Source organism: Pygocentrus nattereri, chromosome 18, assembly GCF_015220715.1.
Source record: "Pygocentrus nattereri isolate fPygNat1 chromosome 18, fPygNat1.pri, whole genome shotgun sequence".
In the NCBI taxonomy this organism is placed as follows: domain Eukaryota; kingdom Metazoa; phylum Chordata; class Actinopteri; order Characiformes; family Serrasalmidae; genus Pygocentrus; species Pygocentrus nattereri.
The window spans coordinates 24,993,262-25,020,629 of NC_051228.1; the positions used below are offsets into that span (position 1 = coordinate 24,993,262).

The 27,368-nt window shown below is 38.7% G+C and overlaps 3 protein-coding genes across 4 annotated transcripts in view; 1 reads left to right on the forward strand and 2 right to left on the reverse strand.

Moving 5' to 3' along the window:
- On the forward strand, positions 1-15,893 carry pum3 (pumilio RNA-binding family member 3). Its single transcript, XM_017700238.2, has 18 exons — positions 1-81; positions 496-578; positions 3,408-3,587; positions 3,721-3,859; positions 5,713-5,788; positions 6,084-6,177; positions 6,270-6,336; positions 7,422-7,596; positions 7,729-7,832; positions 8,161-8,239; positions 8,620-8,718; positions 9,650-9,703; positions 9,797-9,877; positions 10,154-10,296; positions 11,272-11,494; positions 12,474-12,558; positions 14,206-14,296; positions 15,489-15,893. The coding sequence occupies exons 2-18, from the start codon at positions 509-511 to the stop codon at positions 15,613-15,615; spliced, it is 1,887 nt and encodes a 628-aa protein (XP_017555727.1). The 5' UTR covers positions 1-81; positions 496-508; the 3' UTR covers positions 15,616-15,893.
- Positions 15,894-19,395: 3,502 nt separating this feature from the next.
- Positions 19,396-22,933, reverse strand: kcnv2a (potassium channel, subfamily V, member 2a). Its single transcript, XM_017700202.2, has 2 exons — positions 21,462-22,933; positions 19,396-20,063 (listed from the first exon to the last, which is right to left on the reverse strand). The coding sequence occupies exons 1-2, from the start codon at positions 22,776-22,778 to the stop codon at positions 19,779-19,781; spliced, it is 1,602 nt and encodes a 533-aa protein (XP_017555691.1). The 5' UTR covers positions 22,779-22,933; the 3' UTR covers positions 19,396-19,778.
- Positions 22,934-26,332: 3,399 nt separating this feature from the next.
- The window catches only part of vldlr (very low density lipoprotein receptor), a 28,881-nt gene continuing 27,845 nt past the window's right edge, over positions 26,333-27,368 (reverse strand). For both annotated transcript variants that reach the window (XM_017700235.2, XM_017700236.2), the window contains one exon: positions 26,333-27,165. In XM_017700235.2, coding sequence (XP_017555724.1) covers positions 27,130-27,165 — 36 coding nt within the window. In that variant the 3' untranslated portion in view covers positions 26,333-27,129. The remainder of the gene's footprint in view (positions 27,166-27,368) is intronic.

Sequence of the window (27,368 nt, forward strand, 5' to 3'; positions counted from 1 at the left end):
TCCTCTCAGTGTCGCAGCGCCGTATCTGTTTTACGACAGATGGAACGGTGGGTGCCGTCAAGTGTTTTCCTGCACACATGGGTGAGTGAACGTGTCTCAGTTCTGTAAGAGAAATAGTGAGTAAACTGTGCGTTAAACGGCGTTTAGATCCTCGTCTCTCATCAGTGCTTTACAGTACATATATGTGTCATCTTGGGAAGAAACATCTCAAGCTTTAATTCAGCCGCTTTTGTTAGTGAAGTTGGTAAATGTGTCGCAGAGAGAGAGCAGTTAGCTCCGGAGCTAAAGCGTTAGAGCTCAGTTAAAGAAGTGGAGACTCTTAATACGTCTCCTTTGTTTTACACACATCAGCTAAACTGTTCAGTTAAAAACGTACAGAGACCGCGTTACGTGTCGTCTTGCTGAGAAACAGAAGCTTTAATAACTTTTAAACGCTGCTGTAGAAGCTTAGTAATCTCAGGACGTTTGTCTTGCTTTGCTGGTTCTGTTGTGCAGTACACAGTTCGCCATGGAGGCCAGATCAAGAAAGAAATCATTCTCTGTTAAAGATGGGAAGAAACCTGCATTCAAAGGGAAAGGTAACTGTTTAAAACACTTGTCATAATGCTGAAAGTATACATGCATACATACATATCTACATATATATATATATAGTATAATGTATGTATACGTGTACACACAGATACACACACACACACACACACGTGTGTTTGCGCACTGAAAAGACTGGGTTTGTTTGTTACTTATTCGTTTAAACCTCACAGCTAACTGTAAATGTGTGAATACAAATGGCGTTATTTGTGTGAAGATGGATTTAAACTTTTACGCTCTAAAAAGTGATTTGTTAAATAACAGTTATTTGTATTACCTGATTTAACCCATGTTGTGTCATATTAGTTCTGATTTAATACATTCTGTGTTAAAAATAACTTAAAATGTGTTGTGTTCAACTGAACACACTGGACACTGGTGTAAATGTTTTTTTTTTTTTTATAAACACATCTGTTTTTAGAGTGTAGTATTTTGAGTGTAGTATCTTTTGATAGTTTTTCATGAATACATGTACATTTTATCTTTTTTGGGGGCAAGTAGTGACCAATGAAAGCTATAGTCTAAATGCAGAATAGAATGACAGGGGTGTGATCTTTACTCTAGATGTAAAAGTCGACAATAGGGAGATGTCTTCTTCATCTCACATTTACTCTTTTAAAACATGGATGCCACGTTTTTGCAGGTCGCACTGTCAGTAAAATATTTTCGAGGCTGAACACTGAATCTCAGCTCCAAAACGTGCAGCATAGCGCCAAAACCCTGGTTCTCCCTGACTTAGAAGCAGACTGCAGGTCACATAGCAATGAAGTCTTGCCCTGCCAGTAGCGCTTGGAATGACGAACATTTAGAGACGAATGGACTTATTCACATTTATAAGTGCAGTTAGTTTCCTGGTATGTTAAACGGCAAAGATGAAGTCGCTTCTCTTTCAAATTTTCCCGTTCTACCTTAAATGGTGCTGCAGTTACTTTCAGCGCCTCAGACAGAATCTAAGGTGGAATGGCTGGCGATTGAGAAACGACTTCAGCCTTGTAAATCAGTCAAACGTTGAGAGACGTTTTACAAGAAACATCTAGTTTTCAGATGGAGATGGAAGAAAAACTATAGCTCAGCTAAAGGTTAAAGCAGAGCAAAGTAAGTCTGCGCTTTCATTTATATTTTAGCAGATACTAGAACATCAGCACATACTGAGACATACTGGACATTAAATGTTGTGGCTCCCGAGGTGCTTTGATTTTTGTTAAAAGGACAAAACATCTATTCTTAACATTTGGGTTGTGACTCCTGATCTAACCTGGCTTTTAATGCAGAGGGAGCCGGAGGGATTTCTCATCCATGTGTGTTTTTGTTATGTGCCCCCAGAGTCTGTCCGGGCGCTGCACTTACCCAAGTTCCACCTTTTACGTTCTGTCAACGTTACATTATAAATCAAACATTTAGAAAATCTACTTTTGTCATTTATGGATCGATTCAGAATTGTTCACGTCTGCATCGTGATGCATCTAAGAATAGAGTTTTTCCCACACCCCTAACTTACATTTATGGCATTTAGCAGACGCTCTTATCCAGAGCGACTTACAAAAGTGCTTGTCATTACTTCAGAATATCTCATGTTAATAAAGGTCGACATAATTTTAAAGAGCTTTGCTCTAAATTGCTACCTGAAGTTATCTATGCATTGAGACCTAAAACAAATACAACAAGTAGAAAAATACCTACAACTCAACACAGAGTCTACACAACACTAAACCTGCTGAAAAAAAAAGTTTGTAATAAAATACAGTGAACAATAAAAGAGGTGAAGATCTTTAATAGACAGTGTTAGTGATTAGATAAGTGTAGTGTAAAGAGATGGGTCTTCAGACGTCGTTTAAAGACAGCAAGTGATTCTGCTGTTCGGACACTTAGGGGAAGTTCATTCCACCACCTTGGTGCCAGGACAGAGAACAGTCTGGAACTTAGTATCTTGGGGTCATTATCAACTATAATTTGGTTTGACAAGCAAGGCCAATATACCACAGATTTAAACTAGCGTTACAGATTCCTGAATCTGACTTTTTTGTGTTTAGATAGTAGATTGACAGAGGTGTTAAATAGGGCTGGAAAATAAACCAAAATTTAAAATGATCTTGATAAATTGTCACGATAAGTCACAGTGTATTTCTTTGAGCATATTGTGAATGTAATCCATTCTAAAACACTTTTGAACTGCATGTTTGACTGCAAAGACAGCATCATTTTTACTGTTTAATTGAATTTAGTGCAGTGCAGTATGTGAAATGTTGTACAAATATGTAAAAAATAGTGCAAATTGGTGTATTCATAGATTTTGTAGCATTTGCCTTGTCTTTTCCAACTTCCCAAATGTCAGAAAAAATATTTAATGCCTTATTTTGTATATTTGAAAACGTCTTGGACTTTTAAAAAAGTTTCATGATATTACATTTCTGCCATATCACCCACCTGTAGTGTTGAGCATGGAATGGGCAGTTAAAGTAGCAGGACTCTTAAAAGCAACTGTAACTTTTTTTTTCTTTTTTTTTACAGAATAGTTAAACAATGATTAACAATAGACCTAAATGACAAAACAAAGTGAGTTTCACATAGGTGTCCTCTGCACAACACAGGCTTGGGCAAAACATGTATGTCTTTGTACAAATCATATATATATTTATAGTATTAGATTGTTATAGGGTAAATGCTGCAAAGAATAGCAAATATTTTTTCTTGCCATTAATGCGATAAAGCTTGGATTCCCTTCAGAGCAATTAACTAAAAATGACACATTCCTTACTGTGTATCAGCTGTTCCACTGCTACTATCTAAATTTGCAGTTGTTTGTGTGAAACTTCTAGGCAAGCCTGAGGGAAAGTCTCCTGGTAAACATCCATTCAAGCCTCACAACTCTGACAGAAAGAAGACTTTTGGAAAATCTGGAGGAAGTGGGGGACCACAGAAATTCATGAAACAACTTCCTGCAGATAGAAAGAATGCCAAAAGAAAACTATCTGAAGGGGATATAAAAGAGGTTGAGGGTATGTTTTATTGGTGTTTTATCGCAATGACTTTAATGGTATAGTTTTTAATAGGTTTGTGAAAGTTAGCCCAAACATAATTTTAAACTTTAAAGAATAAACTTAAACTTTATTCTTATTTTGAATCATGCAGAAAGTGAGCCAAAGAAACCGAAGTGGAATGAGTTGAAGCAAAAGAAGAAAGAGCTAAAACAGAACCGACAACAGAATGATAAGAAGGGGACGTACCCCATTGTGATGAGAGCCAAACAAGTGTGGGAGATAGTTAGACGGTAAGTAACTCTGTTTGCTTCATTTAGACAGACATGCATGTATTAAAGGTATCAAATATCTTTACTGATTTTGTGTCAGTAGCAAATCTATGCATTTTTATCAGTGGTAGCAAAGGGATGGCAGGATGGCATGTTTATGCAGCACCTGGTTCTGTTTAGGCCAGATTTGTTTCTTGAACTATCCATAAAGAAGTTCTTAAGAGTGAAATCTAACTGAAGTGTATTCTCCTTTATAATTTGTGTTTTTTAAAGTTCACCTGAACGATTAGGAACATTTAAGTGGTCAGCCATGTCTTCACTGGGGAATATTTAAGATATGAAACACAGACCGGATTCCCTCAGCCATCCATCACTATGAGAAAGACCAATGGGGAAAAAAAAGTGATATATGACAAAAGGATGTTGCTCTGCACAATTCAGGAAATGACTACAAGAAACAATCAACTCAAGCACCTACAGTTTGCCAGATGTTACTGTTTCAGTGGGATCATGTTCTATATTCAAATGAGTCAAAGATAGAGATTTTTGGCAACAAACACCCAGAGGTGGACACAAAGATAGCCATGCAGAAAAGTTTCCCATGCCCACTGTAAAGTATGGTGGTGGATCTCTAATACTGTGGGGCTGTTTTTCTTCCAAAGGCCCTGGATAGTTTATTCAGAAACATGGTATCATAAACTTCAAGTACAAGCAGAAATAACATCAAAACCTGTCTCATCAAGGAAGCTTAAACTAGGCAATGGTTTGAATTTTCCAGCACAACTAAAATGCCTCAAAATCAACACAAAAATGGTTCAAAAATATAATTTAGGTTTTGCCTAAAGGCTTGGTTCTTTGCCCTCTGTTCTCCAGACTCATTAAGCATCACAACAGAAGACTAACAGCTTTAGTTATCTTTACAAAGGAAGGCTGCACAAAGTATTAAATGAAGGGGTGCCAATAATAATTTATTTAATAAAAACATTTTTTTCAGTCATTGTACTTAAGAAAAATCTTAACTTTATTTTAATATTTTGAAAAAGATCAAAAGGATAAGCAAAGTTTTTACAGCCTGTTTTGCTCATGTGTGCTGGGGTGCTGATATGTGTGGAGAGCACCGTATTTAAAAACATTTTTTTCCTAAGATCATTGAATATTTAAGCCTAATCCCTTTTCTTATTTTTACCCCTACCCCTTGTTTTTGACTGTCACCTTGCCCTTTGGAACCTGGCTAAAAGGTGTAGTGGTTAAAATCTTGCCTATGAAATGGGACCCTCAAATAAAAAGAAGATTACTTCATTAATAGGCTACTAGCGCTGCTCTGTAGGCGACCCTTCCAGTCTGCAGCAGTTCAGCAATATCACTGCTGAGCTTTAGTTAAATATAGGGCATCATGTGCCTTCAGAGAGGGCAATTATTTATTATCACCCACCCTTAATTATTCAGTGATATGAAGCTGAAAGCAGCTACTTGCCAGCTTCTTTTTAGGATATTCCTGTTCCACCTGAAATGGTGCAGCAGTTCAGAATGAGAAATTTAGCTAGCTAGCTAAGTAGATATCAGCATACTACAAGCAATGTTTTAATGCTTGTTATGAAGAAAAGGACCACAATAAATTTAAACATTACATTAAAATAGTACAATAGCTATCAGAATTTTTTTAAATGGAGGAAATACATTTGGGGGTTCCGTTGGTTGCTCATGTTTTCTTTTATTTATTATTTTTTCCCCCCTCATAACACACTATTTGGAATGTAGGGCTAAGTGGTAGGGGCGAGAGGTGAAATGGATTTGGACCAAATTATCTGTGCATTTATGTTTGTAGAAACTTGTCTGTAAATTTGTAATCTGTTGTGTGTCTGGTTTTTATACAGGAAGGACTGTGATAAAGAAAAGAGAGCAAAGCTGTTGAAAGAACTCCAAATCCTTGTACGAGGCAAAATTAAAACGGTAAGTTCTCTTGTTACTTTGTTCTATCAGTGGTAGGATCAGAAGTGCTCATCTGTGTACACAGAATGTCAATAAGTACTAGAGTACTTTAAAACCAATAAGACCTTGGTTGACCTTGACCTCCGATATCGGACTTCTGTGTGTAATGTGACAGATGCTTTGTTGGCATTATCCTGAGAATAGTGCATTATATTAAAATTTTAGCTTGCACTGTACAACTAATTTTGAATTAGACTTTGTTTCAAAATTTTGTGTACTTTGGCAATGGCAATAATATTTGATGCTTTCCTTCTAGATTGCGTTTGCCCATGACTCGACTCGAGTACTTCAGTGCTTATTTCAGTTTGGAAATGATAAGCAAAGACAAGAAATCTTTGATGAGCTCAAAGGTTGGCGTTCACTTCATCAGTGTTTTAAGTCTGTATTTGACCATGTATTTGGTTTAAGTTGTTGAATCTAAATGCTGTCATTATTTTCCCAGATCACATGGTGGAAATGAGCAAATCCAAATATGCTAAAAACATTGTAAAGAAATTTTTAATGTATGGGTAAGTCATCTTAATGTTTTTCTGAATGAGTTTTATGTAAAGCTCACTGAAGTTTATTAAAGGGGATTTGTACTTGTTACATCACAGCTGGTACTGTAGTAGTGTATATGTTCTTATATTAGCTTAGAGGATGAGCTTATGGCTAATTCACTAAAGTAGACTGCATGACTTAATCTTTATATACGATAGGAAAACTAATAAAGAAGTATTATCTCTGTAAATTAAAGTGTGCCCAAATGTGCCCTTGTTGCATGATATTGCTTTCTCAAAGCACACAGTGCTCTGTCTATCTCACGTTCCATCTTTCAAATTTCCTTATCGGCTTGATAGGCCTTGGCCCACTGTGCAGTCTTCATTAATCATGAGAGCGTTTGTTAGATAAAGCTGAGTGTTTTTAGTGAATTTACTGTTCACCCACTATAACTCCAGCCTTGCTCTAAACTGTTTTGAGCAGATTAAATCAGTTTTTGAAGCATGATGCATATGGCAGTGGCTTTAAGCGAGAGCTGCCAAGAGTCACAAACCAGAAGTCACATAGCAACAAAATCAGTAAGATGGAAATGGAATGAAATCTTACAGATTTGACGCTTTAATTGGTCAAAATTCAGTCATTTAGAGTGGTTTAATGTGAATTGGTTCATTGTAGAGAAACTTGCAGACTCTTTCTGGACAGTTGTGATGGGAAACAGGCATTTTATTATTGTCTTTAATTTTGTTTTAAATTGATAGGTTCACTTTTCATCATCAATGTTTCTATGTGTGTGTTCTGATAATGGTAAAATGGTCCTAAATCATTGTTTACAGTTGTATGTAGTGCACTTCAACTGTATATTTTAATGCATAGTTACTGTTTATTCGCTGAGTTTTAAGTACTTTCAACATGGACCATTATATTTTATTTTTTTCTGTGCACTAAAACGTGCACTAAACCCTGCAGAAATGCCATGTTTACATGTGTTCTCTGTAGAGGATGTTAACAAACTACTCACATTTTGCATCTTGCCGACTGAATTACGTTGCAGTTTTGAAAAAAAAATCTGTGGAATTGCCTTTTAATTCTATATTACCTCTCTGTGCTCTATCAGGAACAAGCAGCAGGTCGGGGAGGTGATGCTGGCCTTTAAGGGTAATGTCAGACAGATGTTGAGGCATTCAGAGGCTTCATCTGTGGTGGAGTATGCTTACAATGACAAAGCCATCCTCTCACAGAGACTCATGCTTACAGAGGAGCTCTATGGCAACACATTTCAAGTCTGCAAGGTACATAAGCATCTTCCCGTATCTGTTGGCCTTGCATGGTCTGAGTAATTGCTGTTTGCATGCTGTTTTTTCTGCTTTAGTAAAGTTAAATTAACTTAAAGGTAAGACACTAATTGTTGGCTTTGTTTTTAGTCTTCAGTATGTTCTACGTTAGATAAGGTTCTGGAGAGCAATCTAGAGAAACATGAGAGCGTCATGGAAGAAATGCAGCAGATACTCACCCCAATGGCACAGAAGTAAGGTTTACCCAGAGCAGGCTGCAGCTATGTACTTTTACTAGTATTTTAAATAGGGATGTACTAAAACAGAATTTTTTAAATTTTATTTTAATCCTTGGAAGGCAGTTTTGGTGTGTTATTCTTCACTTAACCTTTTTTTTTGTTGTTATTCATTACACAGTTACTTAAAATAATTAATCAGATTACTGGATCGTTAATAGAATTTATAGTAACAGTAAACAGTAGTTCTTTCTAGTTTACCGGCAAATAATGTAAGAAACTTGTGCACTAATAGTTTAAATTTCTGTGTACATTTTCTAAAACATTTCTGTTTTGTCTTTTACAGAGAAGCGGTCATTAAACATTCACTCGTCCACAAAGTGTTCCTAGACTTCTTCCTCTATGCACCAGCCAAACAGAGAACAGTAAGTGACCTGTCTTGTGAAGTCCATGAACATGAAGAGTGGTTTTGTTTGAGCCGCTGCGCTCATGAGATCTGCATGTCGTTAGCGTCCGAAAAAAACATTTCCATTTGTTCTGATTTTTACTTTTCTTCATCATGTGAGTACAGCAGCCGCCCTTTACATTATCTGAAAATTCCATTGTGAATGGACAGTGTTCCAGAATTGCTTGGAATAAAATCTCCTTACTTTGACTTGAATTGAAAGTAAAGAACATTTTTGCCCTCTTCTGTAAAGTTAATATTTTCAAGAGACTTGTATTTCTATTATGCAACACATGAAGAACTGTGTTATATCTGTTTTGCTTGTATTTCCCAATCCTTTCCCTCATTGTGTCCTTGCAGGAGATGATCGAGTCAATAAGGGAATCAGTTGTATACATGGCACACACTCACGATGGAGCTCGTGTAGCCATGCATTGCCTGTGGCACGGCACATCCAAGGTGAACGCGCAAGGCTTTTTGAAATTTCACTTAAGAGACTGATGGGATATTTAAAGGGACATTCCAGCCTAAAACTTTTGTTTTGATGTTGATAAATGTTCTCTCACTACTACGGAGCCCTGCTGGTGACATTCTGTATAAATTAAAATAATTAATGGCCATGACTTGGTAAGGCATGGGAACGAGACACTAATGTGTAGCCATGACTTAGTAAGGCATAAGAATGAGATACTAATGTGTGGCCATGACTTAGTAAGGCATGGGAACAAGATAACAAGATACTAATGCGTGGTCATGACTAAGCCGTGGGAACGAGATACTAATGCGTGGCCGAGACCAAGTAAGGCATGGGAACGAGATACAAATGTGTGGCCACGACTTGGTAAGGCATGGGAATGAGATACTAATGCGTGGCCACAACTTGGTAAGGCATGGGAACGAGACACTAATATGTGGCCACATTAAATACAAAAATGTTAGCGTTAGTGTAACTCTTGCCTCATTTAGAAAATCATATAGAAAACAGGAGCTGTACCTTTATGCAGTACAAATTGCGTGCCAAGGAATTTTTTTAGAAAATGGGGCAAACTGATGTAAGAAATCGAAATAGCCAGATCACCTCGATAATTGTTGTTTTCCGCTTCTTGACGCTTATTGAGTCATTTCTGTCATTCAATTAATCCATTCTTTCCATTGTAATAATTTATTTAAAGACAGTTTCTCTTACTACAGTTGCAATAAGACATGTTTAGCTTCCTAACAGTGATGTAAGCTTTGCGCCATTCTTCTACATTATCCAGCTAATGAGGGGAAAAAACATTTAAAAACTTCATGTCTCCAAAATCCTACACCAAAGCAGGTTTAGTTTCTATTTTGTCTTTAAACCCTTTGTGTGCTTCTAAATACTAAATGTATGCAATCTGTATTTCAGGACAGGAAGGTTATTGTGAAAACACTGAAGACCTACATGGCACAGTTTGCAATGGTAAGCTGCAAATTTTGGGTGGTACTTCTGCGTTTCTACCATAACTTTCTGTTTAGAGTGAGTAGTTCAAGCATATAATAATGTCTTTCACAGGGAGAATATGCACACCTAGTTCTCCTTGCAGCCTTTGACTGCATCGATGACACCAAACTGGTCAAACAAGCCATCATATCAGTAAGTAATTTAATGTTTAAAAAAGCCAGAGGTGTAAGATGGAATGAATGACCATCTTCTCTCTCAGATTGTTTTCAGTCCCGGTCTAATGCACCTGCCTCTGGTATTGAGATGTTATTGATGTTGATTAGAGGGATTAGATATGCTGGATTAAACTGTGAACTGTGCAGGCCTGTTTTAAGACACTATAAGATCAAGTTGGCTTTCAGAGCAGTCTGTCATTTTGTAACATTGTATTGGATTTAAGAAATTCACTACAGAACGTTTAATTCACAGGAGCTGTTGAGTTCACTGTCAGAGATCATCAGCAATAAATATGGCAAGAAGGTGCTGCTCTATCTTCTCAGCCCTCGGGACCCAGCTCACCTATTACCAGAAATCATTCAAGTTCTGGAGAAGGGTGATGGCAATGTTCACAGGTTAGTTCCAGTTACGCACTTTGAATGAATCCATCAACAGTTTACTTAATTGACTGTCTAATCCAGTATTTCTTCTGGTCTTCACAGCATATTTCAAAGTACTGTTTATATACATTGCACTTTCGTAGATGAAATACAACCCAAAATTCAAGACAGCAAGAGAGTATAAATGGTTAGGGTTGGAGTTGTGATGCTATTAAAGATGGAACTACAGCTCCAACCATTCAGTGTGAAACTTAGTGAAGCTGCTTGATATTGTCCAAGGTTTCAGAAACGGTCTGGAGTGAAATGTGTAGAGCAAACTAACAACTTTGAATTAAAGTTGTACAGAATACTGTTAAACATGTGGAAGCTGAAGTCGGCTCTCTATTCGACAGCTTGTTTTGCTGGTTTCCACCTTAACTGGTACCGCGGTTACATTCCAGTACCTGTGTAAGTGTAACATTTAAGGTGGACCGGAACATTGGATTAAAAAGCTGGCGAATAGGAAGTCATCTTCAGCATTGTTTAAAATGAACATTAGCCATGCTCATTGACAGTTTAGTTCCTCAGGAGGGTATGAAAAGTGCCAGCATCCATTCAAAGCTTGGAACGGTACAATTTCTCAAATATTCTGTCATTTCCATTGCTGTTGCTCCATTGTTCTTTTATTCTGATGGGCTAGAATGTGGGCTGGTGTATGTAAATTCTGGAGGTGTAAATATTAATAAGACAGTTATGTAACAGTTCATTTTTTGATTTTGGAATCAGCCCTCTTTTGCAAATGTGAGATTTGTTTTTGAAGGAGGACTGTACTGTTTGAGGTTCAAAGTACATCATGTCACCCTGCTTATTCAATTCAGCAAATATAAATACTGTTTTCTATAACTGCTTTAAACTGAAGCTTTTGGTTTAAGTAAACAATTTGTTTTCAGTTATACATCTGTTAATTATGCATTTTAATGCTTTTACATATGTTGCGTGTGTCCTATGCAGTAAAAAGGATGTGGCTCTGAGGCGGCAGGAGCTGTTGGAGGCGGTGTCCCCTCCATTACTGAAGTACCTGTGTGAGAATGCACGCTCCATGGTGATGGATAAGGCCTGCAGCGTGGTGGTCAGTGACATCCTGGGAGCAGCAGTCGGAGACACCCGACCTGCCATGGAGGCTGTGGCTGAGCTGGCTGCTGAAGACTTTATGGCCGGTGGTGTAGAAGGCCAGGTGAGGACAGTTTTCTCATCAGTGTTTAGATCTCTGTATATTGTTCTACTTTTGCACTTTGCCTTTTGAGACTGCCTCTTGTCTCTTTTAGCAAACAAACTAAATTTTAATAGAGCTCTTTGGGCCAGACTCCTAAAACTACGCCATGTAAAATATATGGCATGGTAAATAAGACTTAAAGTGACTTTCTCACAATTTAAATTACTATGGCAAGCTTTTATGTTCTCTTTTTCTTGATATCAGGAATTCAGTTTGCACATGTTAATTAAAATTCCACTAGTAAATATTATAGTTTTCAGAAATTCAGTGTTTACTTGTAATGTGTAAATTGAATTCCTTTGATGCTAGAACAGGCTGTTCTAAGTACAGTGCCAGTTAGATCTGCCAATCTGAAATTCTGCTCGAGCAAGTCTTCTACTTTTTATAACAGTTAGATTTACTGGGGAAAATTACCAACAGAGCAGTTTAGGTGTTATTTTTTGTGGGATTGGGTTGTGTTAAGAATCACTACTACCATGTTTAAATGACCTGAGTGTGGCTGTGGCTCACATGGCACAAGTTGTAAAACATATCACTGTTCCTTGATTACAAATGAGTTAATATGTTGCCACCATGCTTGTTTCTCTTAACGTCATGGTAAATCTGGTGGCACATTTATAAATCTGTTTCTTTGTGTTTTAACTGAAAAAAAAGCCCACAGTTATTTATTGCAGCCAAGTAAATATTCATGAAACTACAGTTCATTGGCCTGTTGTGGTTTTCACTTGATCAGTTTAGTCCAGTTATTGTGTTTTGGATATGAGCACTCAAGTTGAGGTGCACTGTGAATTGGAAGGTACAACCTGCCACCAGTTCAGAGCCTTTACCTCTTTCAAAACCATGGAAATTATTAACTGTATAATTTGAAATGGAGTGAATGTCTGTTTGTCTTTAAGCTTTGTGGGCATTGTCTTACTTGTTTTTCCTCCTCATGTGCTAGTTGCACATGGCTGAGCACCCTGCTGGACATCTTGTGCTGAAATGGTTGATTGAGCAGGACACCAAGATGAAGGCAGCAGGACAAGGTAAGCACTATACCACTGATCGAGTCCTCTGTTTACAGGTGTGAACACTTTAACTGGCTTTTTTCTTTGTGACAAAGAGAAAAAAAATGCTGTCACAATTTAAATTCTAGATCTTCATCTCTTTTTAAGAAGAATTTTAAGATTTTTCTTTTTCTTCTTTTCTCTTTATATTTGCTAATATGATCTGGAATTATTCCATAAATAATCAAAATCATTGCATTACTGTGTAATGCAGGCCTGATACCGACGTGTCTGCGAGAAAAGAAAAAAAAAGGTTCGCCTAGTGCAGGGGTCGGCAACCTTTTTGACTCAAAGAGCCATAAAAGCAAAATAATTGGAAATGTATTTCAGTGAGAGCCACATATGTTAAAACGACGACGACATCTCACTCTAGCGAACGGGGGGTAGGGGGGGGGTGGGGGTTGACAACGCCGACATGTCAGTCAAGCGAATCGAAACTAAATACCGGACGTTTGTGATATTCCGCCCGAATAAGTCTCAAAAATAATATACGTTAATTAAATTAATTATCTTCAAAAGCTGAGCCGCATCAGAGGGATCAAAGAGCCGCATGCGGGTTGCCAACCCCTGGCCTAGTGATCTGACCATAGGATCCGACACTCCTCTTGATCTGACATGCGCTGACATGCGCAGGTTTCACTGTAACCAACACCAAGGCCGAGCCTACTAGCCATTAAGCCATTCAGAAACAGGCCGGTGCGGGACTTGCTTTGACCAAACAAATGGATAGATTCAGTAGGAAATCCTGGGAAATACACGTGCAAATTTTTTTCCACTGTCAACGCGAAACGTATAAACTCAGCCATGGAACACAACTATATTAAGCCTGGGGAAAACGGAACTGAATAGTAATTTTAGGGCTGTAGTATTATTTATGAGTTTGTTGCACTGTAACTGTTTCAAAATATTTAAAATAAATGGTGCATAGTTTGCTATTATATTTTTAAAAGAAATTAATGTGTCCTTGTTCATGTCATTTAGTCAATGGTTAGGCTACTAATCAATTCCTAGTTTACTTTGGAGTATTGTTATTGCCACCTGCTGACCGTTCTTGGTATGGCTGTAGTATCTGTAGTCTCCTATGCTATAGAAGCAATAAGGTATGTGACTAGTTAAAAACAGGTATGGATTCCTGAACAGGCCTGCTAGTCCCAAGAGTTCTGATAATCTGCACAAGCTTCTGAAATATAGGCTTATATTGGGTTTGTTTATCTCATGTCTGAATGTTGAATGTTGTTCATGTATTTCAACAAAATTCAACACAATCTATCATTGAAGGGACTAATTCAAAAGCAAAAACTCTTTGACAGTAATGAAGATCAGGGTTATACATAGACATATATCTGTGCCCAGGGGCCAACAAGTTATGTGTTAAGTGTGTCGCATACATAGCACCCCCACTCTGCTCACCTCCCGAGCAGAGAAAAAAAGTTCAGGCTCAGGAATTTTTCCCACTATCACCCCTGGTAATGGCCCTAAAATGAAATTCGGGGCACTTTGAAGGACACATTAGTGGAAAAAAGATTTTTTTAAAAGTTGACTCTTCCTTTTGAAATAAAGAATTAGAATTTTTACCCTCTCAGTCTGCAATTGACATCTGTTTATTTGTGCTGTTTGTGTCTACAGAATGTTTCTCCAGAGTTTTACTGGAGAAGGTGGGGTTAGAAAAGCTAAAGACGTGGGCTTCAGTCAACCGTGGGGCCATTGTTCTCTCCTGGTGAGTGAGACTGCTTGTATTGTTTGTATCTTTTAAAATTACTTTTTTTTAAAAAGAATTTCATACATAGTTTACACATCTAAACCTTACATTGTGAACATTACACTCATTGCACAACAACTATCTAGTGGTGAAGAATGTGTGCTAGTGAAATGCTGCTACTAAAATATCCAAGTGCAGAAAGGAATGCTCATTCATGTTCAGCTCAAATGCTGTAATTTATATAAAAAGAACATCTCAAAGACTCTTTCACAGAAGATTTCTTGCTTCTCCATCAAGCGTGCTATTTCACAAAGTGTTTTTATTGTAAAGAGGAATTCCTCTGCTTTCGGCCCTGGTTGTAAGTCTGTCGTACAGCAGCGCTGTCACATTATGCGCTCCTTATGTTGGTATGCTAATAAAGGCCTATACAGTGGCTCCCTTCTCTCATTCATGCTAGGAAGCCCTCCAGTAGGCAGCAGGCTGTGGATTACTCCCCCACCCCTCCGCACCCCCCCCCCCCCCCCTTCCATAACTCTCCCTCATCTGTAGGTCTTTGGTTCGTTCCACTCCCCCTCTCCTCCCCAGTCTTTGTGCCTGACCTCCTCTAATCTCTCTAAGACTTTAAGCAGTGAGAGATTTGTCTGTTTCCCTTCTGTACTCTCAGGCCTGCACAATGCAGTTGTGTTTTCATAGGTCAAAGCTTGTGGAATGTAACATTTGAATTTACTTCATGTTGAAACGTTTTATAGTAAATAAAGTAAGAAATTGAGCTTTTAAAGGGCCCATATCTTAGATGGTTCTAGTTTTAATTTTTTTTTCCTGACATCCACAAATGACATTTGTGTGTGTTTATGACAAGTGTGTGTGATTACATACCAAAGATATTTGTAATTCATTTTTACATCATTTTCTGACCTGTCTCTATGTATTAGAATGAAACAGGCTGTTTTTTCTTGTTCAGAATGTGGTTTGGGCTGAAATGTTCTTGGTTTTATGAAAAACAGTGAATCCAAAATGGGCAGTATTTGCAGCTTATACTGTACATATATACTAGAGAGTATGAAATGTTTACATCTTTAACAATGTTTACACCCCCCCAGTGATAAAGGCCTTTTCACGTGCATATAAAATCGCTGCAGGGTGTCTGAATTAACATAAGATTGCTTGTTAGCATTTGTTTTTATTGATCTACTGTTTGTATGCCCCCCAGCCTCCTTCAGAGTGCAGACGAAGAAGTTGCAGAAGAAGTAAAGAAAGCTTTTCAGCCCATTATTCCTAAACTACAAAAAATAGAGAACTCAAAAGGAGTGGAAGCTCTGCTCGAGAAACTGGCCTAAAAAAAGAAAGAATATTGGTATTGATCAACGGCTCACATTTTCACACTGTATCCTGACAGTGCTGGAGTGCAAGACCAAGGTCGTAACTCATTTAAAGGCAGCCAGGCTTGCTTTTCCCACAGCCTTGTCTTAGTGTAATTTACAGGGGGGGATTCTCAGTTGAAAATCCTGTCTCCTTCTTTAGGACTTGGCTTAAGCAGTCTTTAGTTTGTAATTATGTGAGACAACCCCAGTCGAGTTGTGCAAAGGATTTTCTACTTTCTTTTTCCCTTTTTTTTTTTTTTTTTTAAATTGTTACCTAAAATTTGTATGTATTTAAATACAAAATAAATGACTACACTCGTATGCAAGCTCTTGCGTTTTTCATGCTAGGGAGGGAAAAAAAAATCCATGCTCTGTGCAACTTATGAATTAAACATTTTCAGCTGTCTCTTAATCTTAGCCTCTACATACCACGTCAAATATATTTTTTCCATAAATAGACCTGAAGAGAAATGCTTGCCCATGCAAATAGAAAACCTGAGGCAGTGGAAGTGTAATGTCTGAGTTAAAGGATTGTTTCAGAAAGCGTAGAATCATTTTGACTGCGTCACAATGCAACAAAAGGGTGTTTAAGCACCATTACTCAAAAGAATTTTGACTGCAAAGAGGGGTCCTAAACTCTCAGCCCCGCTAAATTCCAACCCCACGGGCTCATGTTGAAGACGTGTGCTCAATGAAGAAGTGGAAACGTGCACTCTCACTAGAAAATTCTGCTGTCTAGTTCTGCTTCCATCTGTCTACTTGGTGAGATGAGAAGAGGCTTATTCACCACAGCACGGCTTCCTTATGATCTCTAAGAATTAATCCTGTAAGGATGGTCTGTTCTTTAGGAGTTTTAACTACACATATTGCATTGGATCGTTCTGTACACAGAGGTATTGAAGAGTATGTTCAAAAGACTGGAGCAAATGAAGTACTCTTAATACTGATTATATTGTATGAAGCCTGTTGGTGTTTATTAGCTCTAATATATTCACTTGTGGCACATTTATAAAATATCGTATTTAAATAATGTTAAATGGTCTAATAAACTGAAAATTATTTTGTGGATTTATGTAGTGGGTTTTCCAATAGTATCCCTTAGAATAAAAGTGTGTTTTGATATTGTGCCTTTAAGACTGATATACACTATATTGCCAAAAATGTTCACTCACCCATCCACGTAATTGAATGCAGGTGTTCCAATCACTTCCATGGCCACAGGTGTATAAAACCAAGCCCCTAGGCATGCAGACTGCTTCTACAAACATTCGTGAAAGGAAGTGTCCCTCTCAGCTCAGTGAATTCCAGCATGGTACCGTGATAGGACGCCACCTGTACAACAAGTCCAGTCGTGAAATTTCCTTGCTACTAAATATTCCACAGTCAACTGTCAGTGGTGTTATAACAAAGTGGAAGCAATTGGGAACGACAGCAACTCAGCCACAAAGTGGTCGGCCACATAAAATGACAGAGCGGGGTCAGTGGATGCTTTAGATCAAAATGCGCAGAGGTTGCCAACTTTCTGCAGAGTCAATCACTACAGACCTACAAACTTGATGTAGCCTTCAGATCAGCTCAAGAACTGCGAGTTAGAGAGCTTCATGTAATGGGTTTCCATGGCCGAGCAGTTGCATCCAAGCCTTTCATCACCAAGTTCAATGCAAAGCATCGAATGTAGTGATGTAAAGTGCCGACACTGGACTCTAGAGTAGTGGAGACGTGTTCTCTGGAGTGACGAATCGCGCTTCTCTGTCTGGCAATCCGATGGACAAGTCTGGGTTTGGCGCTTGCCAAGTGTAAGGTTTGGTGGAGGGGGGATTATGGTGTGGGGTTGTTTTTTCAGGAGTTGGCCTTGGCCACTTAATTTCAGTGAAAGAACTCTTAATGCTTCAGCAGACCAAGAGATTTTGGACAATTTCATGCTCCTGACTTTGTGGGAACGCTTTGGGGATGGCCCCTTCCTGTTCCAACATGACTGTGCATCAAGGCACAAAGCAAGGTCCATAAAGACATGGATGAGCAAGTTTGGTGCGGAAGAACTTGACTGGCTTGAGTCCTGACCACAACCCAGTAGAACACCTTTGGGATGTATTAGAGCAGAGACTACTTTTGGCAATACAGTGTGACGTCTGTTCTGATTTGGCTGCACTGTACTATGTCTAGTACACTCCTCACAACTTCAAGGGCAAATGGCTGGCGCTAAACTGCTTTAGGCTGAATAGGTGGACTTAGTTTTCATTTATGGACCACAAGGACTGAGGAGTGAACATGCATTTTGAAACTTGTTTACATACATCAACCTTTTATTTTAAAAAGTGAGAAATTCAGTTTAATATGATATGTGATATGGGACCTTTAACATGTGCACTCCTTATTTTTGCTTAATTAAAAAAAATGTATAAATTTGAGACGCCACCGAATCAAATCAAGTCAAATTTATAAACGTTGTGAATCATTACGCCCTTACTGTTCTGGTCTGAACAGACTTTGAAAATTAAATGCTTTTTAGTTGGTCTGCATCTGGACTCTAGTTAGGGGCAAATGAGGCAGGTTCTTGTGTTTGAATAAACTGCACACACTATTAAGACCTTTAGGTTTCTGAGTTTGAGATCAGTTTGTATTACTTTTTTTAGTAGTAGGGGATTCAGGGCCTCTTCTAATCTGTCCGGCACAGAAACCTTGTAGCTTGAGGAAAGCTGTTATGTGAACTGTAAATCGGCTTTTGCGGACTGAATCTTACACAGATGTCTATAAAAGGGCAGGGAAAAGTATTGAACTATTCATGGCCAGATGTTAGACCTTGAACTCATTATTTCAATCCCTTTACTATTTCTGCCCTGGATTAGTTCTTTGTGCTCTAATGTTACGTTAGACTTTGCCGTCTCAATTGAAAAGCTCTTTAGAGTTTTTTTTTTAAAACCTGTTTTACAACATATATTTAGACAGTAAAAGACAGTGACTGCCTTTCTTCTCATTCGTTTGAAATATGATCTTTGCTGATGTCAAAATTTGGGTGTCCACAAACCTTTGGACATACAGCGCATGTGTATATATATTTTTTTATTTGTGAATTCCGCTGCATTAAGGTGCACTCACGCTCTGGGTCAGCCACACACGAGCCCAAGGTCACCATGTCCACTGCCAAGTGTAGGTTAGAGGTGTATGAAACCCCCCAGTACTGAGCTGTGGAGCAGTGGAACTGTTGGAGAAGGAATCAATACCTTTGGGATGAGCTGGAATGGTGTTTGTGATCCAGAATCAATACCTGATCTCACTGGTGCTCCTGCTGCTGAATGCAATCAAATCCTCACAGCAAGTTTCAACATTTAGCACATATATAACTTACAAAGCCTTCCCCAAATGAGTAGTCAGTTACTGCAGCACGTGGAGGAAAAAGTCCTTTTTAATACTCTTGATTTTGGAAGAAATAAACATTTGCAAACCAGGGAACACACTTCTGCACATTTTAATGCACAATTGCTGTTTATTTGCTGAACTGCTGAACATATTGGTTAAAAAATAAAATAAAATAAAAAAATCTGTCATGTACAAATGTAACATATTAAATGTGTCAACATTTGTTTCCTAAATATGTAAAATTCAACAAGTAAATAGATATTGTGCACTAAAAATAGCCATATTTGTTTGTTTACTGTAGAAGATTTAACCTTTCACATGGACAATCAACATTTCTTTTGATCAGGTATCCATACAGATTACATTTTTTTTATATAAAAAACATTGCATACAAAAGCGTTTTACAAAAATACAGATTTTATTGAAAATATCTCAGTCTAGCAAAATTGCCCAAGTGTACAAATAGGTGCATTAGAAGCATATGTTAGAAAACAGCCTTAGTCTGAAGCATTCTAAAGAAATAAAAGAGCTGTTGAATACTAAAAAAGTAGTTTCAAAGCAAATTCTAATATGTAGGACCTGCAAGTGACAGAGTGAAATAAGGAATTATAAAGGAGTTCCTGCATCTTTTGAGTTACCATTTAGCCACTTTCAGATCATGCCCTTTCAATATTTTATTCACCTCCCTGTGGGATCAATGCTTTTCATCTTTCCAAAAGTATAGGTTTATGTGGGGTTGACGTTTTAGGAGAAGACCTCCAGTACATATCACAGGTCAAACATTATTCACAGTGGAGGGGTTCTGGAACGGTAGTGTATGGCTTCTCGCAGCACTCTGCAAGCTTCTTGGCAGCTCTTTTGGCAAACCTCACTTTGCCACGAGCCTTCAAGCTGGAGGTGTACTCATGGGATTTCAGCTTGGAATAATAGTCGGAGAACTTGTTGTATAAGATGGAGATGGGCATGCCGTTCAGAATGATCCCAAATGAGATGCAGGCGAATGCAAAAATCCTGCCCAAGTGAGTCTCTGGGAACATGTCCCCATAACCCACAGTGGAGATACTCACCTGTAGAAGAAAGAAATAAACAACATTTCAACTGACTTGCACACATTTATATGATCATTTTAAGGCGCTCGTTGGCCATTTAAGGAAAGAGTATACTGGGGTTTTTTTGGATGGAAAAACCTGACTTGCAGCCAAGTGGGTGCACTTGTGAAAATGTCAGTGGGGGATTACATTAGAAAAAGGAACGTGATGCATAGATGGTAAAGGCTATATTTGCACTCCACCTTAATACCCTCAAGAAGGCCATGTTTAATAGCATTACAGTATAAAGTCCCTGCGTGGGCACAGTTCAGCTGTAAGGTACGGTTCCAAGTTGGCACAGCCACTACTGTAAATTTCAAAGATGCTGATGCCAGGGAAGCCTTATTTGTAAACTACATCTAATTAAACTAGTAATTTAACTACACCTCACAGTAGCTGGTAGTAACTACATTTATATGTCCCTAGTCATTCCTTGCACTTTTCTGGTTTTGTACTATGGCCTGTAAAAAAAGTGGGTACTTTTTGCAATAGTGACATTTTTTTTTGTGACTTTTTTAAAATTATTTATATATTTTTGTTCTAATTTCATATCACATTTTTTTTACAAAGTAGTTTGAACCATTTAAGTAGCTAACCAAACTAAAATTCTTCCTACACACATAAAATTGGTTTCTCAAGAATTCTTTAATAAAAAAATTGTTCTATATAGAACCATGAACATTCAAAGAACCCATTGCATGATTGAAGGGTTCTTTGCATCATGAAGGGATTCTTCATACTGATGGGAAATGTGCTGTAAATGGACAATATAGAACCTATTTGCAAAGGTTTTTTTCTGTTGTTACAAGCTTGACATCACAGTAGAAGAACTCTTTTTCAGTGATACATGTAACCATCTACAACACAATATCAATCTGAAAAACGCTTTCACCATGCAAAGAACCTTTTAATCATACACAGGGTTCTTTGAGTCTTCATGGTTATATGCAGAACCGTTTTCATTACTAAAGAAGGTTCTATATTTCAAAAAGGTTCTATATAAAACCATCTACAGCACATTCTCCATCAATCTGAAGAACCCTTTCACCATGCAAAAGACCCTTTAATTATACAAAGGGTTCTTTTTTTATACTAAAGAACCCTTAAAGAGCTAGCTTTAAAAATGTATGCTTTCAAAGTAGTAAGTTGCATTATTTGCATCCTAACAATGTAACAGTGGTTCAGCCTTCATTAGCTGTGTATATTACTGCAAATTTAGAACAAGCCAAAGCATTTGTATCCTGGATAGGGGGGGCAGTTGCAGGAGCACCATCTTAGACTACTAGAGGGGCTGAGAGGTTGCAAGGACCTCTCTGGGTATCCTGAATATGCTTAGTTGTTCCTTTAAATGGACAGGAATACAGAAAAACTACTCACAGCTGCCCACCACCACGCGTGAGGTATGCTGGTGAAGTTAGTTTTTTGGACATCATGCTCTACTGTGTAAACCATAGCAGAAAAGGTGAAAATTCCCATTGCAATGAAGAGGAAAAGGCATCCAACTTGCTGGTAGCACTGGCGGAGCGTGAAGCCGAAGGCTCGCAGTCCTGTGGAGTGCCGGGCCAGCTTCAGGATGCGGAAGATCCTCATTAGACGCATGATCCGCAGCACCTGTCCCACTTTGCCCACCCTTCCCACCGTCTCAATGTCGCTGTGGTGCCTCTGATAGTCCTCATCCTCAAAGCACTCCAAAATCATTTGCAGGTAGAGGGGGAGGATAGCGATCAAGTCCACTCCGTTCAGCACGCTCCTCCCAAAGCTCTTGAGGTCCGGTGTGGACACAAGCCGAAGCAGGTACTCCATGGTAAAGAACGCAATGCAGAAGGTCTCCACATGCTCTGCATAGGTCTTTCCACTAAGCTGTCCGGTAGGAGTTTTGTACTGCATCTCCTCTACTGTGTTGAGTGTCATGGCCACCAGTGAGACCAGCACAAAGAGGCTGGAAGCCACAGCCATGAGTTTGGCTGTAATTGAGGAGAAAGGTTTCTCCATGAGGTTCCAGATCTTGCGCCGGATATATCCAAAAGCCATCCCTCTGAAGAGCTCCTCATTTTCCTCCACCTCAATCTCGGCCTGCAGCTCTCGCTGAACCTTAAGCTGCTCATTCAGCTCATCCTGCCGCTCCTCAAAGGAGATACGGCAGCACCGGTGGGTGTTCTTAATTCGGACGCCCCAGTAGTTGATCTCCTCCAAGAAGTTGCGAGGACACAGCTCGTCTTTTATCCAGAGAACCCCGGTCCGGTAGAAATTGAAGATGTTGTGGAAGATGTCTGGATCCCGGTCAAAGAAGAACTCGTTGTTCTGGACAATGTAGTCGTCGCAGAGGTCAAGCTTTCTGTTGTGGTCCGTGTATGTCGCAAGACGGCCTATTCTAGTCTTGGGGTATTTCGCTGCCACCCTGTAAGAGATTTGGTAAACTTTGCCGCCCACATTAATATTCAACATGTAGTTCTTAAGCGGAGACAAAAGCTTTTGCGGTGTGGACATCATTCGGTCATCTTCGTCATTTTCGTATTCTTCGTAGATGTCATAGATGTCCCTGCTGAGTTCCTGCATGGAATTCCAAGGCTTCAGCCAGTTTTGCTGGGCGAAAGGAAGCTCATCCTCCACTATAGGATCACTGGCACAGAGGTTTGTGCCCCCAAGTTTGTAATTTGGGAAGAGGCTTCGCCTCCTTCCCTTAAACTTGAACATTCTGGCAGTGTCCTCTCAGCCAAGTCCGCTCACAGTTTACTGAGGGTGCGAGAGTGATACATGTCTCTAATAACTCTGTATGAGGTGCTTCATAGCACACCAGCAGGAAGCAGCACTGACCGCCCAATGTTGCTGACCGAGAGGATCTGCGTGCTTAACGGTTTAAACACTATTATCCTCTCTTCCAGACTCCCTCTCCCCGCCCTAATGTCTTTCATTTGCCTTACATTCACAAATCTCTTCTACAACAGACCTTGGGTTTTATCCTATATGCTATGCAGAAACTCTAATGGGGGCTTTCCTGTTCCTAAATTATACATTGTGACAAATCCTTTTCATCAAATGAATTTCTGGATTACAAATCACATTTTCATAGTTAAGAAGCAGAGGAAGCAGCAGTAGACAACTGGCCATCTGCTTTACACAACTGTAGTCTATCTGACCTATACAGGACCTTGTAATAGATAGACTGCCCTAACAGCGTTTTGGATGCAATAAGATGGGTGGGGAACTGAAGGCCAAAGTCCAGCACAGTTGGTGATCTCTCTGCTCTAGCACACCATCTAAACTTGCTAAATAGCTATTAAGTTGAATCAACTTGGGTTGTTAAGTTGAAAGTCTGCTTGAGAAGGTAAATCATCAAACTGTAGTAATCTGGCTCTCGAGGACCAGAGTAGCTCACCCCTGCAATAAAGGGTGCAACTAGGCCCTTTGCATCGTCTGCCAAATCTGGAATACAAAATCTGGGTGTAACTTCAGCTGCTTTGTTGTGCCTTGCACATCAATGATAATGTCTTTTAGCACATAAATATTATATCTTAGTTTGGGCCTTTTCCATCAAAAAATGATGTCTATGCATTTGATACCATCAGAATGGATGACACTAAATACATATTTTAAAACGGATAGTTACAGTCCTAAAACCTCACTGGCTAAACTGTGTTTGAAGCTGTGGTAAAAGCCACAATATATCCTCCTGAGACCCAGACAAATTAAAGGTTGGGAATTTCAGTACTTTTAAGATGAAATAAATGTAGTGTCAAAGTGACTTTTTTCACTTAATGGTGGACAACAGGATGTTGCAGAGTATTTATACTGAGGTTGTGCATTGTTCATCAGACCAAAACCCTGATGCAACATCAGCAACAACTTCAAAAACCTTAAAATCAATGTACTGCTCAGAATAACTTGCATGCATTCAGTGGGAAGAGAATTAATTTATTTTGAATGTTTTCATTTTTACATGTACAACCGTGTAAAAGGAGATTTTCTAATAAATTAGGAGATTAAATAAGGTTCAGATCCTGAGCTTAAATGTGTGCACACACTCATCCTGGCTGTCTATTTACTAGTAAGAGCAAAATTAAAAATACTAGAAGTACAAAATAGGAGGAGCAAAAAGAATAAAAAAAACAGTAATATTACAGTGATGTATTTAACTGCTAAGCTTACATGCTGTTGCTTCTAACCCAAACTGGACCACAAGAGCTTTGATCATCCTTTAATTTCCTCTGTTTCAATTTCCTGGCATCTAGGACACCATGAATAGCATAACGGATTTAGTAAGATCCAATGTCCACCATCCAAAAAAAAAAAAAAAAAAAAAAAAAAAAAAAAAAAAAAAATGGTCTACTGTTAAACTTTTATGGACATCAACTACATGCTTCTAAAGCCTAAGTAATGCATATTTTTCAACCTTTTATCTCTCTTCCTCCAATAAAATGTGGTTGCTGAGCAGCCATCTTGAAAAGGCAAAACGCCTGTTACAAAAGACACCCCCCAACAAATGATATACCACTGGAAAGGCCCGGGTGTCCTCTACATGGCACACCAGGTTTCAGCATTGCAGCTTAAACAGTTTTTGAAATATCCTTTGGGAACTCCTGTCCCCCAATGAGGACAAAAATTAGAGTCTTATGAGGATAAGCACACATATGACTGCCTGACAACAGCTGAATTCTGTTCTACTGAAAAAAAGAAGAAAAACCCTTGTGCTGTTAATAGAACAATCTTTGACTCCCACACTGCTTGCGTGGGCCACCGAGTGAACTGATAAAGTAAGAACTTGTTTTTGTTTAAACTTAGGGGCTGGCGTCTAATTTTCCTAACTATAACTAAGCTGGTTAGTTAGCTAACAGCCTAAACAATGCTATTATTAATATTGCAGGCTTGAATGAAAGTACTCATGATTAAAACAGCGGTGTAAAAGTCTGAAGAATGTCAAATACCTTAAAAGCTTCAAATGTCCATGCACTACGTAGGGAGCAAGGATTCACCCCAGCAAGGGAAGAGGGGCACCACTGGATTGGTGCTAAATTAAACTCGTGCCAGAAACTTGCTGACCAAAAAGCACTTACATAGACAAATGTTTTGCATTACCATGCTGCGTTATATGTTCAGTTATACAACAGAAACTTTAAAAGATCATGAAATGACCGCAATACACAGTGATGGGTGACCGAATGTTCTCTTCCATCAGCGATCCATGGTTGGTCAATGATGCCACACTCTAAAAGGAACTACCTTCTTGGTGGAATGCTTTTTATTAATAATAAATTACTTTCTGAAAAATTGTGTATATCATTTTATACTGGCCGCCACATGATAAACTCAATAAGCCATTTGAGACTGTCTGTTACTGCGATTTTATCACAGGGGTGTTCTCCATGATAAAAATCACAGTAATGCACAGCATCTGGAGGCTTACTGCTTTAACAAAATGGATCTAAAACTCAGTGCACGAACCTTTGTAAAAGAACTACTGGTTACCTCTAGCCACACTTAAGAATTTAAAAATTTTACTTTAAAATATCTGCTTGTATTTAAGGCTCCAAGTAGCTTTTTCAAACATTCTTCTTCTGCAGTTATTGGCCTTCTGCAAATAACCACATTAAGCAATACAATAAGTGGAGATGGGTCTCATTTTTTAAGTGTGCAACTTAACACAACCCTTTATTAGACATACAGTGAAAATCTTTTTAATTTACTTTTAAAGTTATACCTCTTTCTGTATTGTTTTAATTTTATACATAACATCTTCATTAACTCCACCCCCCACCCCCTAAGTGGATCAATAAATTCTCTTTAATGTCCGAACAGGCCCACAATGGATCAGCAATAGCTAGCGAAATGGACAGGGTTCTGGTAAGACTCAGCCCTCACTGTTAAGTAAACGTAGGTAATTACTTACGCTGGCGGGGGACGACTTGGATTAAAAAAAAAAGCAGCATTAGATTGAATAGTTTTCCGCATTAATCCTGGTTGAAGCAAACGAGCAGGGATGTAAATTCCATTATTCTAACCTGCAGGCCCAATTAACCTGAGCCTTTTACACAATCTCGTCATCTGCACCTCCCAGCAGACCATGTGGATTACACTCCACTTGTTTTCTCTGTGTTTGTGAAACGCGTCAGTCCCCTGCTGATATTGACCACACTTTTCAAAAGGCCAGAAAACATTCCACCAATCTTCAATTTACAAATAATTTCATATCAGCCATTTACCAAGAACACTTTACTCTTGCTTTTCTGGGAAATTGATTACTTTCAGAGTGATCCGATTTAACTGACCATTTCATTTTATTTTAAGTCTTCGCAAATGTTTCTTTTTAACAATACAGAGCATTTAGTCCCCCTGTACAATGCTATAAAAAGGTCACAGGAACAGCACACAAACATACAAAATAGTTTAACAAACTTTTTTCGCAATACATTTTCTACCCTGGTACTATGACCCACCATAGCAAAACTGATTCAGTCAAATGTATACAATCTTATTTACACAGGACCATTTGATCAAAGTGCGTGAAGAATCCTGATTATGTTTAAAGACAGGGTTATGTACAGTGTTTTACAAATGTTCCAACAGCACTCCTCTTAAAGAACTTGGAGTTTTTCACCCCTGGACAGACACGAGAAGCTTCATAAGAATGTGCTTCTGGATGTAAATGCTCCTAAGCTTAAACCAAATAGGAAACTTGCATCTTAAAGACATCACTGCCTAAAAATATGCATTTCAATTTTAAATATTCTCTCACTCACACACAAAAAAGTCTGGAGTCTCCGAATTCTAGACTCTCAATGCCTCAGAGCCAAGAGCTGTTTGATGCTGAATCAATTTAAGAGGGCAAGAGAAGGGCAGAATCAGTGAAGGGCCATATCCTTGATTCTGTAACGCTTTAGGCAGAGGAAGTAATCCATCATATTCCCACACAAGAGCACGCACACCACCCCCAAGAAATACAACTGCAAAATGCATGTCGGAAGGCATCTGTCAGTCTGCTGCAAAAGCAGCGGTTGGCAAGAAGGTCCCAAGTGGACAGTTCATGAACGGGAGAGGTGTACAGGCCTGGTTATGACAAGTCATCCTCAGTATTTACCACAGAAATCTGGGGGGGGGGGGAGAAAAAAAAAAAAAAACCCTCAGTTTAGTAATGCAACAGGTAATCAGTCAAAAATAAATACTCCGTTACCAATTACTCATTACTTCTCTCAAACTGTAATAAGATCATTTTCTGGAGAATGCAGTCTCATATCCCATTACTTGCCTGAACTGTTACTTTGTAAAACCCAAAACTCTGTGCTTAACTAA

What these genes read in the sequence shown, in the direction of transcription:
- kcnv2a (XM_017700202.2), bottom strand. Translation starts at nt 22,778, where the DNA reads ATGTTCAAGTTTAAGGGAAGGAGGCGAAGCCTCTTCCCAAATTACAAA. An exon ending in ACGCGTGGTGGTGGGCAGCT is followed by an intron (nt 20,064 to 21,461) that starts GTGAGTAGTTTT and finishes TTTCTTCTACAG; the next exon opens with GTGAGTATCTCCACTGTGGG.
- pum3 (XM_017700238.2), top strand. Translation starts at nt 509, where the DNA reads ATGGAGGCCAGATCAAGAAAGAAATCATTCTCTGTTAAAGATGGGAAG. An exon ending in ACCTGCATTCAAAGGGAAAG is followed by an intron (nt 579 to 3,407) that starts GTAACTGTTTAA and finishes TGAAACTTCTAG; the next exon opens with GCAAGCCTGAGGGAAAGTCT. An exon ending in TCAAACAAGCCATCATATCA is followed by an intron (nt 9,878 to 10,153) that starts GTAAGTAATTTA and finishes TTTAATTCACAG; the next exon opens with GAGCTGTTGAGTTCACTGTC.